Raw genomic sequence first — 12,585 nt, forward strand, 5'->3', positions numbered from 1 at the left:
ACAAACAGTAATTCCACATGGTAAAATAAAGAGCCCTCACAACTCTCTTGCACTGTTTAGCCTTTGACATTAACCTACTGCAGGCTCCACTCGTGGCCATCACCACCTTCCCCACTACATTCCTGTCCATCGCAAATCACTGCCACTACTGCAGCAACGACAAATGTGCAAGAGCACCTGATGTACCTGCCCTCCCAGCACTGGGCGCTAAATTAGTTTCCTCAAGCACAACTTGAACAAGAGACGGATGTTGAGGAGTTCTCTTCATGAGAACTGCACACAAAGCCATGTAGCTCCCATCTCACTACACTGCTGAGAGCTCTGACCCTGTGAAATGGGAGCTGAGTTAACAGCTACTTCGAGGTACTGGGGCTGTTCTCTTTCCCTGCTCTGGCACTACCCCAGAACAGCCTCTGTGGAAGCTCCTTACTTGTTTCACCCAAATTTCCACCTCCACAAACAGCTGGGGCTTTTCTGCAAAGTTTGTTTTCACCACAGCTAGATGGCTGCATGTCAGCACTGCTGCTCTGTAGGTGGTATTCAGTAGCAGATGGACCTCAGTTACTATGTGAACCTAAAGAATTCTAGGCTCCCTTTTAATTAGGGCAATGCACCACGAATAACAGTTCAGAATTGAGGGGTTCTAACGACGCTGCAGGGAGGGTACTGGTGACTCAGGCTTTGTTTTCGCAGTTGGAGGTTAAGCAGACCCACTATCCCAGGGAATTACAGCCCCTTCCTGCCAAACGTGGCTGGCTTTGTAATTATGTGCAACATCACTCTCTTGGCAATAGGCCCTGCATAGATTTTACTCACTGTTTTGTTCCCCCCTCTCCTTGTACTGCTGTCAGGGAGGGTGATGGCAATTGTTTGTCATTGGCTGCTAGCACAGAGCAAAGCGTTGGTCTCAACACTGTCTGCCTTGAAATCCAAGTAGCTAAACTGCAGGAGGCAACTGTTTTCTTCCTGCTAGGCAGGAAGCTAATAGTTTCCCCACAAATTGTACAGGAAGGCAGGCTGTGTGGTTTTTACTCTTTATTCCATTTACGGTATTAAGACACCCCCACAAACAAGAGAGTTTGGAGCAGCTTGCTCAAAGCAGCCTTGGTCCATTTAGTTCATAATTACATATTTCAGTCAATCTGCAAAGTTTAGCTCATCCTACATAAATACAGCCCACCCAGTAAAGTAATTCCATTCAGCACAATAAGCAGCCTATAGCTTTCCACAGCGGACATCTTCACCAAGCCTGAGTTACTTTTGGGTAAATGATTGTCATTCCCATTCTTTTTGGCTGACTTCATCTATGGGTGAAGTTCCCATTTTTAGCAGAACGTTGCCACCACCTCTCCTGCTCTCCCAGCAGCAGCATTTTCCAGGTCTCTGGAGTACCACACTGCTACTAACTAGTTTTTTGCCGTGTCTTCTTAATTTCCTGTCAAAAGAAGGGCAGGTTTCTACCCTCTGAGATCAAGCTCTCAGCCCAAGGAAGCTGTACTTTTTGACAAGCTTTCTCTTCTGCTTTCACTCAGTGAAGTCAACTCCCTCCTTAATTCAGGCAAGTAAAAACCTCCCCAGTTTTCCTCCAGGGCAGGAGACCAAAGCTCCAGCGGAGTTTGTTGCTGCTGTGCTCAAGGCTTTTTGTGCCTGTAAATTCGCTTCTGCAGATCAGTGAAGATATGTCTTGAAAGCGACTGTCTCTCTCTGGCAGGTTGGAAGCTGAAGGGGAAACAGAATGGCAGGTCTAATTTCTCATTCAGCTTCAGAGGAGCAGTGAGCACCAGCAGGATCCCGTTATACCCCAAACATCCATCGCAAAGACCTTCTGTGGAGCAGGCTCTGATGGCAGCTAACTGTTTGTCCACCACGACAGGAGGCCCAGGCCAGGCTCGCTGATTGATCCCTGTTCACAGAGAAAAGATGAGAGGGTGCAATTTTAAACTGCATATAAAATAGAGAAAATGCCTAAAAGTATAACATCTCTCCCCTCTGAGTTACAGAACAGAGCTGTCACTGCTTCAGATCTACCTTTCTCATGCATTGTACTCAAATGGGTCTTATGCCAGAACACTGCAAGGAAAAACTTCAGCTGCTGCATAAACCTTGATGTGTTGCTCCCAGCTCTGTAGTCCTCATACACTCACTCCTACTTACAAATCCTGCATCTGCAGTCTGCCTTAAATCAGCCTCCCAGGGGAAAATCCACCAACCACCACGAAGTGTTCCAATGAAAACAGAGAAACCGCAAGAACAATCTCGTTTCTCCCTTTTTCCACTCCTTTCATTTTGTGACTCTGCTTCACGGTCAGCTTAAAGCAATCAGTTCCTTGGGAAAGGGATGCTATTTTAGACACTGAACAAACCACAGCACTCACAAGGCTCTATGAATCAATGCACATAGTTACCACAAGAGTGTACGGTGCCTCTTTCTTCTGGACTTCTTCTGTGGCAGTTGAAGTGGAAGCCTCTGCAGAGCTTGGGCCTGTCGGTGATGTATCGACAAACGTTTCATCCACGACTCGGAAGCGGATCTCCTCCCCAATGTCCATGTAAAGGTCATGGGCCCCTTCTTCTGTCTCATATTCCCACACCCACACCTGCTCTGCTTCATCACTGGCCATGCCAAGGATTAAGGATGGAAACAATCAGTATTCTGCTTGACAGATCACTTTCTGACAGTTCTGAGGACAGACTCGATTCAAAGCCTTTTCACAGTTATTTATCAAACCACCATGTGCTGTCCTGGGTCATCATCTACACAGTGCAGGACCCATCTTCCTTCTGATTTTTCTGCTTCAAGATGTACACTGCTGAGGTACCCACGCCCCAAAAAAACCCAGCAGAAAAGACCCCCAAACAAGCAATCCCGCTCAAACCCAGACGACCTCACCTATCACACAGAAGTACATCAGACACACATGTATGTAGATGTCACATGGAGTAGTAAAACCCGCATTCTGTCTTCAGCAGCAGCCAAGACTGGAGGCAGGGATTACAACTCGGCTGTTCAGGGGACACTGCCATTCATTTCTATCAGCGGGCACAATGATCCTGCAAAACCTAATGAGCGTGAGGGCCTGTCTAGCTGTGATAACAGTCTGCGGGACTTGCCCGACACAAGGGCTTAGCTTCTGCCGCTGAGCACCTTCATTGTTGCAGTGGTGAATGCCTGTTGGGCCAGCACTGCACAATCTTTTGAAATGAAGTAGTAAAGTTATCAAAGGTGATCAAAGGATACAACTTAGCTGGCTGCTGCAGGGATTCTGGTGGGATGACAATATCATCAAAGAATCCAATAGAAACTGCGGAGAAAAGAATTTGATTAAGACCGAAACAATTCTTTGCAAATGATGTTCCACAGTGATTCCTAAAATGCATTTCTAGACTCATTCCCTTCCTCTCTCAGGAAGGACATTGAGATTATGCAGGAATTATTCTTTGAGCCACAACACTCAATTTCCATTGGCAGCAAAGAAACCACCCGGCTGAAAGTACATACAGCAACAGAGGGCACAGTCTTCGTGCCTGCTGGGAAAGGAAAAGGTTGTTTGGAGCAGGAATGGAAATGAAAGCGTTCCAAGAAATGAGTCAGATGCTATAGAGGTCTGTGACAGAAAAGAGCTAAGAAATCACAGATGTAACACGTTAAATAAAGACCAATATAAACTTAGAACAGTCCCCACCTCCCCTTAAGATTTCATGATGTTGAATTTTAACAGAGAATGGACCATGCTCAATCAGCAACAAATGCAGCCAAGGTAATCTCATTGCCCCAATTTAACAACTGAGCAGAGGAGCTTGTTTGCACAGAAGACTTCTTCAAGAAAGAAAAGCAACTCATCAATTATGTATTCCATGACTCTGGCAGCACTTTGTGCTCACAAATACATTTCCCTGCCACGTTTTCAGGTATGGGAAAGGATGGTGAATTTGCACAGAACTATAGGAAAAATGCATCGGACCAACACAAGCCGATACTTCCACTTTGAAAAACACAAGTTGTGTTAACTGAAGCGAGACAATTAATCCAGTCTATGCTCCAGATGGGCTTGCCTGTTCTTCTTGGGCACGCACGTGACTGACAACAAGAAAGGGGAGTGCAGACAAAAGCATCAGGGGCAGGGAAAGCTGCCAGGCTCGAACTACCAACCACCCTCAGCTCAGAGCAGCGCGAGAGGCCAGCGACAGCATTTACCCAGCCTACAGACAGCATCGTTCCACCCAAAATCAGTGTTTCAGCAGACCCAAGAGCCCTGCAGCTCACATGTCCCTTATATCAGAAGTTGTGGCTTACCGTGGACGCCATCCTGGCTGCAGCTTTTAATCTGTCCAATCAGGATCTCATCCAGGAAGGGATGGAAGACCACATAGCGGAAATGCACTTGAAAGAAAACACATCACCACTGTTATTTCCATGTGAGTGAATTACACTCCTTCCACAGGATGGCAGCCATTAAAACAAAATCCCACAGCCTATATGCCCCCTAAGACACTTAGCCGGTTTCTTTTATGATTTCTTTACAGGCACAGATTAGACAGAAAAACAGGAGTAAGAGTTCTGATTCCTAACTGGTTTGTACGAGTTTGTACAGCAGCTGACCAGCAGTGTCCTGCTCCCAGCTCTTCAGTCTTGCAAGAGTCGAAGTTCACAGAATGAAAGTGTAAGGTGAAAAGCATGGAGCAGGTCCTCTGCTTAAGGTATTAGAGGAGCATTCCTGCACAGTGCTACAAGGCCAAAAGTATCACTTGAAATTATACTTTCTTGCAGTACTTCTGCCTTTTATCTTTGTCAGCAATGTTGTATTTTCCTTAAATAAAATATTTTAAATCAAATATTATCAGAGTAAATAAGATTCTCTGACATAACTGGATTTTTCATCCAGGTTAGATAAAATGTTTCTTACTAAGCACTTGGCATTTATAATTATAAGAATGCTCTACTAAGACAACCTCATCCAAACAATGCTTATGAGAAATTTAACATCATTTTATCTGTTCATACTCAGTGCTCCTCTTTAACATAAAATCAGGCAGTGCACTAAAGAAAGTTATTATTTTATATATACTTTATATAATTATATATAATACAGCAGAATTTATCAAAGTGCTACCCCACCTTCTGAAAGCAGACTTTTTTTCCCCCAAATTCAGAGAGAATATATTCTCTTCTTTCAGTTAAAGGAGTAATTCAAAGTTAAGAAGCTGAATGGAGATTAAAGCAATCAGGAAAGCCTGCCATTCTCCTTCAGTATTAGAGAAGTTTTTATTTGCTGGAAGTGAGTTGTACTGGAGTTAAAATTCAGACAAGGGGAGCCTCATACAGTCAGTCCAGTTCCCTTCCAAAAGGAAACATTTCATGTGCTCAACCTATGCTTCCACACTGTAAACTGAAAATAGAAAAATGCATCTCTTACCAGTAAAAAAACCATCTTATTTTAACTTAAAAAAAAAAAAAAATTGTTGTTATGCATTTACTTCCAGATTTTACTCAAATTTACCAAAAGTCAAAGTAAAGAAATCAGTAATTTCTTATTAAAAAAAATAAAACAACAAAACCAACAAACCACACTAGAAATGTATGCTGAACCAGAACTGTCTAAGTTTCAACAAAAATATCATAGAACTTCCAGCTAGGACACGAGCATCAAATGCTGTGCAATTATTATATGTAGAAACAGGTTTCAACATTCTAGCTAGGGAAAATAAGCTTCAAAAAGAAAAAATACTAGAGGAACGGAAAACAATTATTGCAACTTATTTTCTACATGTAGATTTCCAATAATTTTCAATTAAATTATCCCCTTCCTTACCCCACACCTATGGCTCTGATTGTAGAACAGAGATGGACTACAGGAGAAGACAAGCAGGAGTGGCTATTTAAAACTGTATTTGTACCCAAAAACTGCAAAGAAAAGAAGAGACTTTCACCATGTTTGTCTTGTCCTCTTAACAGGAACGGAGTTAGGGCTGTGAACTCAAGGTTGTTACTTTCCCTAACAATTGAACTCAGCCTACATTTCCAGATCATTACTTAACCTTCTGCAACACTATATAACTGAGGATAAGCACATACCTTTGGTATGTGATGCCCCATCCCCAGGAAATATGTATGAATCTTCCAGCTTTGTGATATCGTACAGGCAGATGCAGAGCCCGACATTGTACACGACCTGTTCAAAGAAAAAAACAATTTGAAAGCAGTAAATCAACCCACCAGGTTAGATCAAGCAAACTGTCAAGTTCATACATTATGGACAACTTTCCAAAAGGTAGCAACAGAAGGGTGGCGAGATGGGAAGGAGGCTGTTTGGGTGCACTGCCTTCAACACCCTCAGCATTGCAGGGGAACCCCAATTCAACTGTTATGGGAGCATGTGTTTTCACTGGCTCTAGAAAGAGCACTGCCACAAACAGAGACCCTTGGGGAAACTGGCAGAACAAGTTCTTCTCACCACTGACAAGACGGTAAACAGCTCCCTACAGACATCATTCACCATCCCCACAGCTTGTCCAAAGGCTTAACATACTTTTTGTTGGAGTTACACTGTCAAAAGCCTCTAGGCTTGACTTTGTCTTAAATTACATTAGCTACGGGGAGACACAAGGCAAATTTTTTGGTTTCTCTGCTACTTCAGAGACAGCTTCACTCCTACAAAATTTGAGGCACCTACCAGCCATCAGTGGATGAGGGAAGATTTTTGCTTTTCATAATCTGTCCATATAACCTGCTATTCACAACCCCCTATCCCTTCAGGTTGCTTTTTTGAGCTCCCTTCACGTTCACAGCTGCAGTTGGAGTTTTGTCGCTGCTTTGTGTTGAAAGCCGTGTGCTAATTAGAGGGCTGCACAGGCAAACTGTGACCTCCTGGTCTACCACAGAATACTTGTTATATTCTGAAGATCAGCTTCTTACTGCCACACTGTATTTCAATTATTAGCCACAGACCAAATCAGCTACTATTTATATAGCCCTCTTTTTTTTTTTTTTTTTAATTCATCGCTGGATTAGTTTGCATCTGGTTTTCAGGCTGCATTTCAGATTGCTCCGCTATACACAACCCAGCAGTTGCTCCCACTTCTCTTCCAAGCTTCTCTGCCCCATCCGGCATCTCAGTACCTTCCCGTTACAGCATCGGCCACTAGAAAAATGTCCCCTTTCAGATGACACGTGGCTGTCTCTTTGTTTACAGTCGCTGGGCATGGCCTTCCCATCTGAACCACTCTGACGCCTCACCCACCGCCTCATTGGGCGCAAGTGAAAGGAAGAAACGCTCGGGGATGTTACAACGCCTCCATCAACCAGTACGTGACCCACGCTTTACCTTATTGGCCAATTTCTTGTTTAGCTCCTCAGCAATGGATTCGTTCAGTTTCCTTTCAAACTGCCAGGGAGGAATTCTGACAGTGTCAGTCATCTCCACCAGGACAAACATGGTGGCGGAGGAGGGGGCGAGGAGACACCAACAGCCCCGGGAACTGGAGCGCTGCGAGGCCACCCGAGGCGGGCCCGGGAAGCCCCCCCTCAGCCCGCGTCGCAGGGAGCCCGGCGGGGCGGAATGCCGGCTGTCCCCGCGGGAAGAAGCCTGCAGCGGGCGGGGCGGTATGCCGGCTATCCCAGCGGGAAGGGGCCGGGAGCGGCCGGGACGGCGGGATCGCCCCCCACCCGCGCGCCGCACGCGGAGCCCGCCGCGCGCGCCACGGCCGCGCGCCACTTCCGGCGCCGCCCCAGCCAATGGCGCTCGGCGGGCGGGCCCCGCACCCTGAGGGGAGCAGTGTGGGGTGCGGCGGCCATTTTGTCCTTCCTCGGGCGGGGCGGGGCGGGGCGCTGGCCCGGAGTGGCCTTCAGCGGTGACAGGGCCGTGTGTGGTGACCCTCGTGAGGGGCGTGATTTTGGTCAATATAAACGTGGAAATGTCCTCAGCAACCTGTGCGTGGGTGCTCTGTGTCCCTGCCGCCTCCCCCGCCAAGCCCCGGGCGGAGGCTCCCGGGTGGAGTTTACCGTGCCGCGGCTGAATCAATCCACGACCGCGGTTATTGTGATTTATCATTTGCATAAGCTTCAATCCGGACAGGGTCGCAGAGATCAAAGTCTGTGCCTCTCTGAAAGCTGTTAGCCCACCTCTCCAGCAAACCCGGGTGGGTTTGTAGCACCCTTTGCCAGCTGGAAGTTCCTCACAGCGCCGACTGTCCAGTGCTTAGGTCAAGGTTATTGTCAGGGACAAACTGTCATCACACAGTGCTGCAATAATTTCAGAGTGTTAATTGCCAAAAACAAACCAACCCCCATGGTATGATTTTTTTTTCAGGCCTTGGTGCATTCTGCGGTGAGGGAAGCAGCGTGAGGGATGGCAGAAAACAAGGGGGTGTGCTAACGTCTGAGATTTGTCGGGGAAAATGAAAGGAGGTTGTTTGAAGTGTGTTTAAAAAAAGATCTGCCAGGAAAACCAAACATCCCTGGCTGACAGTCAAAACTGCACTGTCAGCATAATGGCTTTGATGCAAAGGCTAAGTGTGTCATCCCCCACACCCCCCAGCAGCGCGTGGTGGGACAGTAACGTGGCTTTTAGATAAGAAATCATTAAATGTTGAGCTGTCTTGCAACGGGAGGGGAAAAACGAGGTTGGAAATACCGTGGTTAGGACTCATTAACAAGGTACCTGTCTCGGCCAAGGAGTTTTTGATCTCTTCACAATTAACTCCTGTTTCACCAGGATCTTTGGGTTGTGGGGTTTTTTTTGTTTAAATAAACATGGCTGGTCTGCACATATTTGATGTGTTTGTATTAAATGGGGGGCCCGGGAACAAGATTTACCCTGTCACCTGAGAAAAGCAGCATTTTTCTTGGAGCTGCCTCGGCAATGTGCTTTGCTGCCAGCACAGCAGACACCGCTCTATCAGAACACCTCAACCCAAATCCCCAGTGTTTCTTGCTCTTCTTGTCCTACTTCAGGGAACCTTACAAAGGCTCCTTTCTCCTGCACTACAGTCACTGCTGCGCTAATCTGGGCACAGCACAGTTCTGCTGGCACACGTGCCGCATCCCTTGCTGTTCTGTCCTGGCCTCATGCAGGCTTGGCAGTGCGAGGTTTGACCTTTAGCTGGACTGCAGGTTTTGCAGGTGTCTGTAGCTACTTTTTCAGAAGAGAGAATAGTTCCTGACCCTCTCCTTCTTCTGATGGCAGGGGAAGAAATAGCCTTGGTATCACACAAGAAGGCAGAACTTAGACACTGTTGATTTTGGCACAGTGATCACTCCAGATGATTTTTTATATAAGAACTGTAAGGTTAAATAGGGGCATGGGTTCAGAGGAAGAGTAGACTGGAATGCCTGGGAGAACACGGGAGATGGAGAGAAGTGGATTTGGATAGTTATATTATGCTTCCATTCTAGCCCATCCTTGAGCTAACATTTTTCATGCTTCCAATAGCTATGCCCCATCAGGGGCTTTTAGGCGCCCAATATGAAGCAGATACATCTCCCTTCAGACTGATCCACAGTCCCCAAAAACCAGCTGTGTGAGCAGCAGGTCTGCAAGGCTGGTTTTTTTCATATTGGTTTGGGTCTTATAGGTTATGTCTGGTATCTTGTAAAGTGCAGGCACCAAGCAAGACCTGCAGAATCTCTCTCTCCTGTATCAGCTCTGTGATTGCCAGCAAGGGCTGAACGCTGCAGGCCACTGCTCAGTAAGGATGACGGGATTCCTCTTCTCTATGGAGCTATGTATTTTGGTGACACTTGCAGGTACTTTGCTATTACTCTGGGGAAACTGAATTGAAATGTGTGGAGAAAAAGCTAGCTGTGGCAGTGTCAGATGAGCTTCAGTGCCTCAGGTACAGTCACCACCAGAGCTGAATCGGGCTGTCAGTTTCTCAGCCTCCACCAGTAACATTCCAGGTTGTGGGAAACGAGTTCCAATCTCACCCTCTGCAGGTAACTCCCCTCAGTCCCAAGTGGCATGTGCCTGGGCTGTTGTACACGTCACAGATGTTGCCCTGGATTTTCTCTCTGGAGGAATTCTGTATTTCACAAGTACTGTCTCCAATGTAAAAACACAAACAAAACCCAAACTGTGCCCCACATGGGTGTTGGCTCAACTCAGCTACTGGTAGTGCTCAGAGTTACACTATCTTTAATGTTGCTGCTAAAGTGTCTTGCTGTTGGAGACGGTGTGAACAGCCTCATTTTGCTGAATCATCTCTTTTTGTCCCAGGAGTACTGACATGGTGAACATCCACAAATCTGCAGCGCCTGTACACACCTTTCCACACATAACCATGAAGTCTCTAGAGTCTCTGTCAGCAGTATTGGGGCTTTTCCAATATTTGGGAGCATGGTTCTCCATTGCTGGTTGGGTTTTTTGTTTGCGGTTTGGGTTTTTTGTTTGTTTGGTGGTGTTTTTGAAGCTTCAGCTGCTGGAATCCAGGGTTTGCACAAGAGTTTTTCTGTCCCTCAGAGAAAATTCCAGACATTTCTCATTCTCTTGATTATACAGGAAAGCTGGAAAATACTATTTGAAGCTACCTGAAGGATTGGAACCTATGAGGAAAATGAAAGGAACCCCCAAATTACTTTGTTTAAGATCTTCTCTGTCCCTGCATCCCCATGGCTCTTGGGGAAAATTGTCTCAGGGATGCTAGGGGAGGTGAGTGGTAATTTGCATCTAGACAGTTCTGGCCCTCCTTTGATTGACTCCAAAGGAATTATGTATCTTCTCACGTACAAAGTCCTCCACGCTCCTGCCTTTTCTTCCATCTCTGCAGGCATCTCTGGCACCCCCACTCCCACTCTCTGTTTGATCAAAGCTTCCCCTCTTCTTTTATCATTTTTGCCTTCTTTAGACTTTCTGCATCCTCTGCTGCAGCGCATGCCCAGAGCCACCTTCCAGCCAAACATACTTTGACTTTTGTGCCTTTCCATCAATAGCCTTTATATGGGAGAGCCAGGCTCTGGTGCTTGTCTCCTCTGTTCAGTTCACATTGTTTAACATATGCAACTGGGCACACAGGTAAACCTGGCATACCACAAAGGAAATGGGGAAGTACAGGTACTTCTGATATTCGATGTAGAAATGTTAAATAAATGCCTGGGGAAGAAGAGGGCATGCCCATACCACACATTCCCAGGACTGGCCTCCAGATATTTCCAGCTCAGGACCATCCTGGTCTGTATGTGTAGAGGTTTTGAAGGGTAGACTGGGGAGATGAGCCTTGTGGTGTCTGTAGGGTGGGAATGGGGCTCCTGTTTTGTCATGGAAAACTACTTGAAAAGCCACAAGCAGAGTGTGATGGGCAGTGCCAGAACCCACCTGCACTTCGGGTTTCTGTGCTTCTTAGTAGCCTTGCCATGGGCTGGGCTCTTCTGTCTATGAAGCCTTTTTCTGCACTATAGTTCACTGACAGGAGAAAGACAAGTGCTTTGTGATCCAAACCTTCTGCCAAAGTCCCTGGGGCAGCCACAGATCAAGACTGAGTACCAGGACAGATAGATGGATGGATGATGGATGGATGGATACAGCCAGGTGGAGCAGTCATGACTCTGTCTCCTCACTCTGCGCTATAACTTGTGGCTTCCCACACAACTTGTCCACCATCCTGCAGCCTCCACAGTCATTGGTGAAACAGATCCAGTTGGCATCATAGTGTTCAGCTACTTAAAATGTATCAAGGAAAGAGTTAAAGAAAACAAAAGCAACACACAACCACCCCATGTCACAAGATGGCTGTAACAGCTCCCAGCAGCACTGACACTGCACCATGGTTGTTTGAGGTGGCTGTAAATCTTATTCCAGGATCACAAGGGCCTGCGTGATAAGGTGCTGGTGTGATCCACCCTTCTACTGCAAAATGAGGCTGCTATCACCTAAATTCCCCACAAAGTATGCCTACCCAGCCTATTCTTACAAACCTCCAGTGATGGAGACTGGTGCTTCCCCAGGCAATCTACTTGAGTAATTAACTGTCTGTTCTGTTAGAAAGCGTTTCATAATGTCTAACATCAATCTTCCTCCTTGCAATTTAAACCCCATTACTCCTCGCCCTATTTCCCAGTGGAATCAGCAAACGATTGATTCCTGTCCTCGTTGCATCGCCCTGTGCCCCTATGAGAGAAAGTCTTGGGCCAATTTATACATTGCCTCTGCCCACAGAGATGGCTCTCCTGAGCACGGTCACATCAGCACAGGGGAAAAGAGAAAGCAAGGATCTTTTGGGGCTGGGGATTGGCACAGTACACTGATAGAAATGAGACCCCTAAGGAGCACCTGGGCTTGTGACAGCTGGCTATGAGCCCGGAGCAGGGGAGTGGGGCAGTAGGATGGATTTGCAGCATGTGCCCCCTGTGCTCTCCTGCTGCACCGGGGGTGTCTGTGGCATGGGTGCTTGGGGGCTGCAGGGGGGAGAGCGGCTGGGGCAGGCGGGGAGAGTGGCTGCAGCTGCACCAGTGAGACTTGAGGTGACAGGGGAGACGTTTGACGCACTGCGAGGGACCCCTCCCCGTCCAGACTTGTCCTCCTGTCCCCATCCCTGCCTCGGGTGCCTTCCCCCCACCCCCACCCCCTCACCCCATCCTCCGCCCCTGCAGCCTGT

General features: G+C 47.0%; 1 protein-coding gene across 1 annotated transcript; it reads right to left on the reverse strand.

Moving 5' to 3' along the window:
• Positions 1-1,020: 1,020 nt before the first annotated feature.
• On the reverse strand, positions 1,021-7,593 carry POLR3H (RNA polymerase III subunit H). Its single transcript, XM_027885045.1, has 6 exons — positions 7,323-7,593; positions 6,074-6,170; positions 4,295-4,381; positions 3,239-3,302; positions 2,406-2,613; positions 1,021-1,903 (listed from the first exon to the last, which is right to left on the reverse strand). Exons 1-6 carry the CDS (start codon positions 7,431-7,433, stop codon positions 1,850-1,852), a joined length of 621 nt encoding a protein of 206 aa, XP_027740846.1. The 5' UTR covers positions 7,434-7,593; the 3' UTR covers positions 1,021-1,849.
• Positions 7,594-12,585: the final 4,992 nt, after the last annotated feature.

This window comes from Empidonax traillii, unplaced genomic scaffold (assembly GCF_003031625.1).
Source record: "Empidonax traillii isolate 1590-97213 ecotype Southwest subspecies unplaced genomic scaffold, ASM303162v1 scaffold159:size1039807, whole genome shotgun sequence".
Taxonomy (NCBI): Eukaryota; Metazoa; Chordata; class Aves; order Passeriformes; family Tyrannidae; genus Empidonax; species Empidonax traillii.

Bases quoted from the DNA above. Each gene is read 5' to 3' on its own strand.
- POLR3H (XM_027885045.1), bottom strand. From the start codon at position 7,433: ATGTTTGTCCTGGTGGAGATGACTGACACTGTCAGAATTCCTCCCTGG. The intron at 3,303-4,294 runs GTAAGCCACAAC...TTTTCTCCGCAG, and splicing joins CAGCCAGGATGGCGTCCACG to TTTCTATTGGATTCTTTGAT. The intron at 1,904-2,405 runs GTAACTATGTGC...CTCTGTGAACAG, and splicing joins AGGCACCGTACACTCTTGTG to GGATCAATCAGCGAGCCTGG.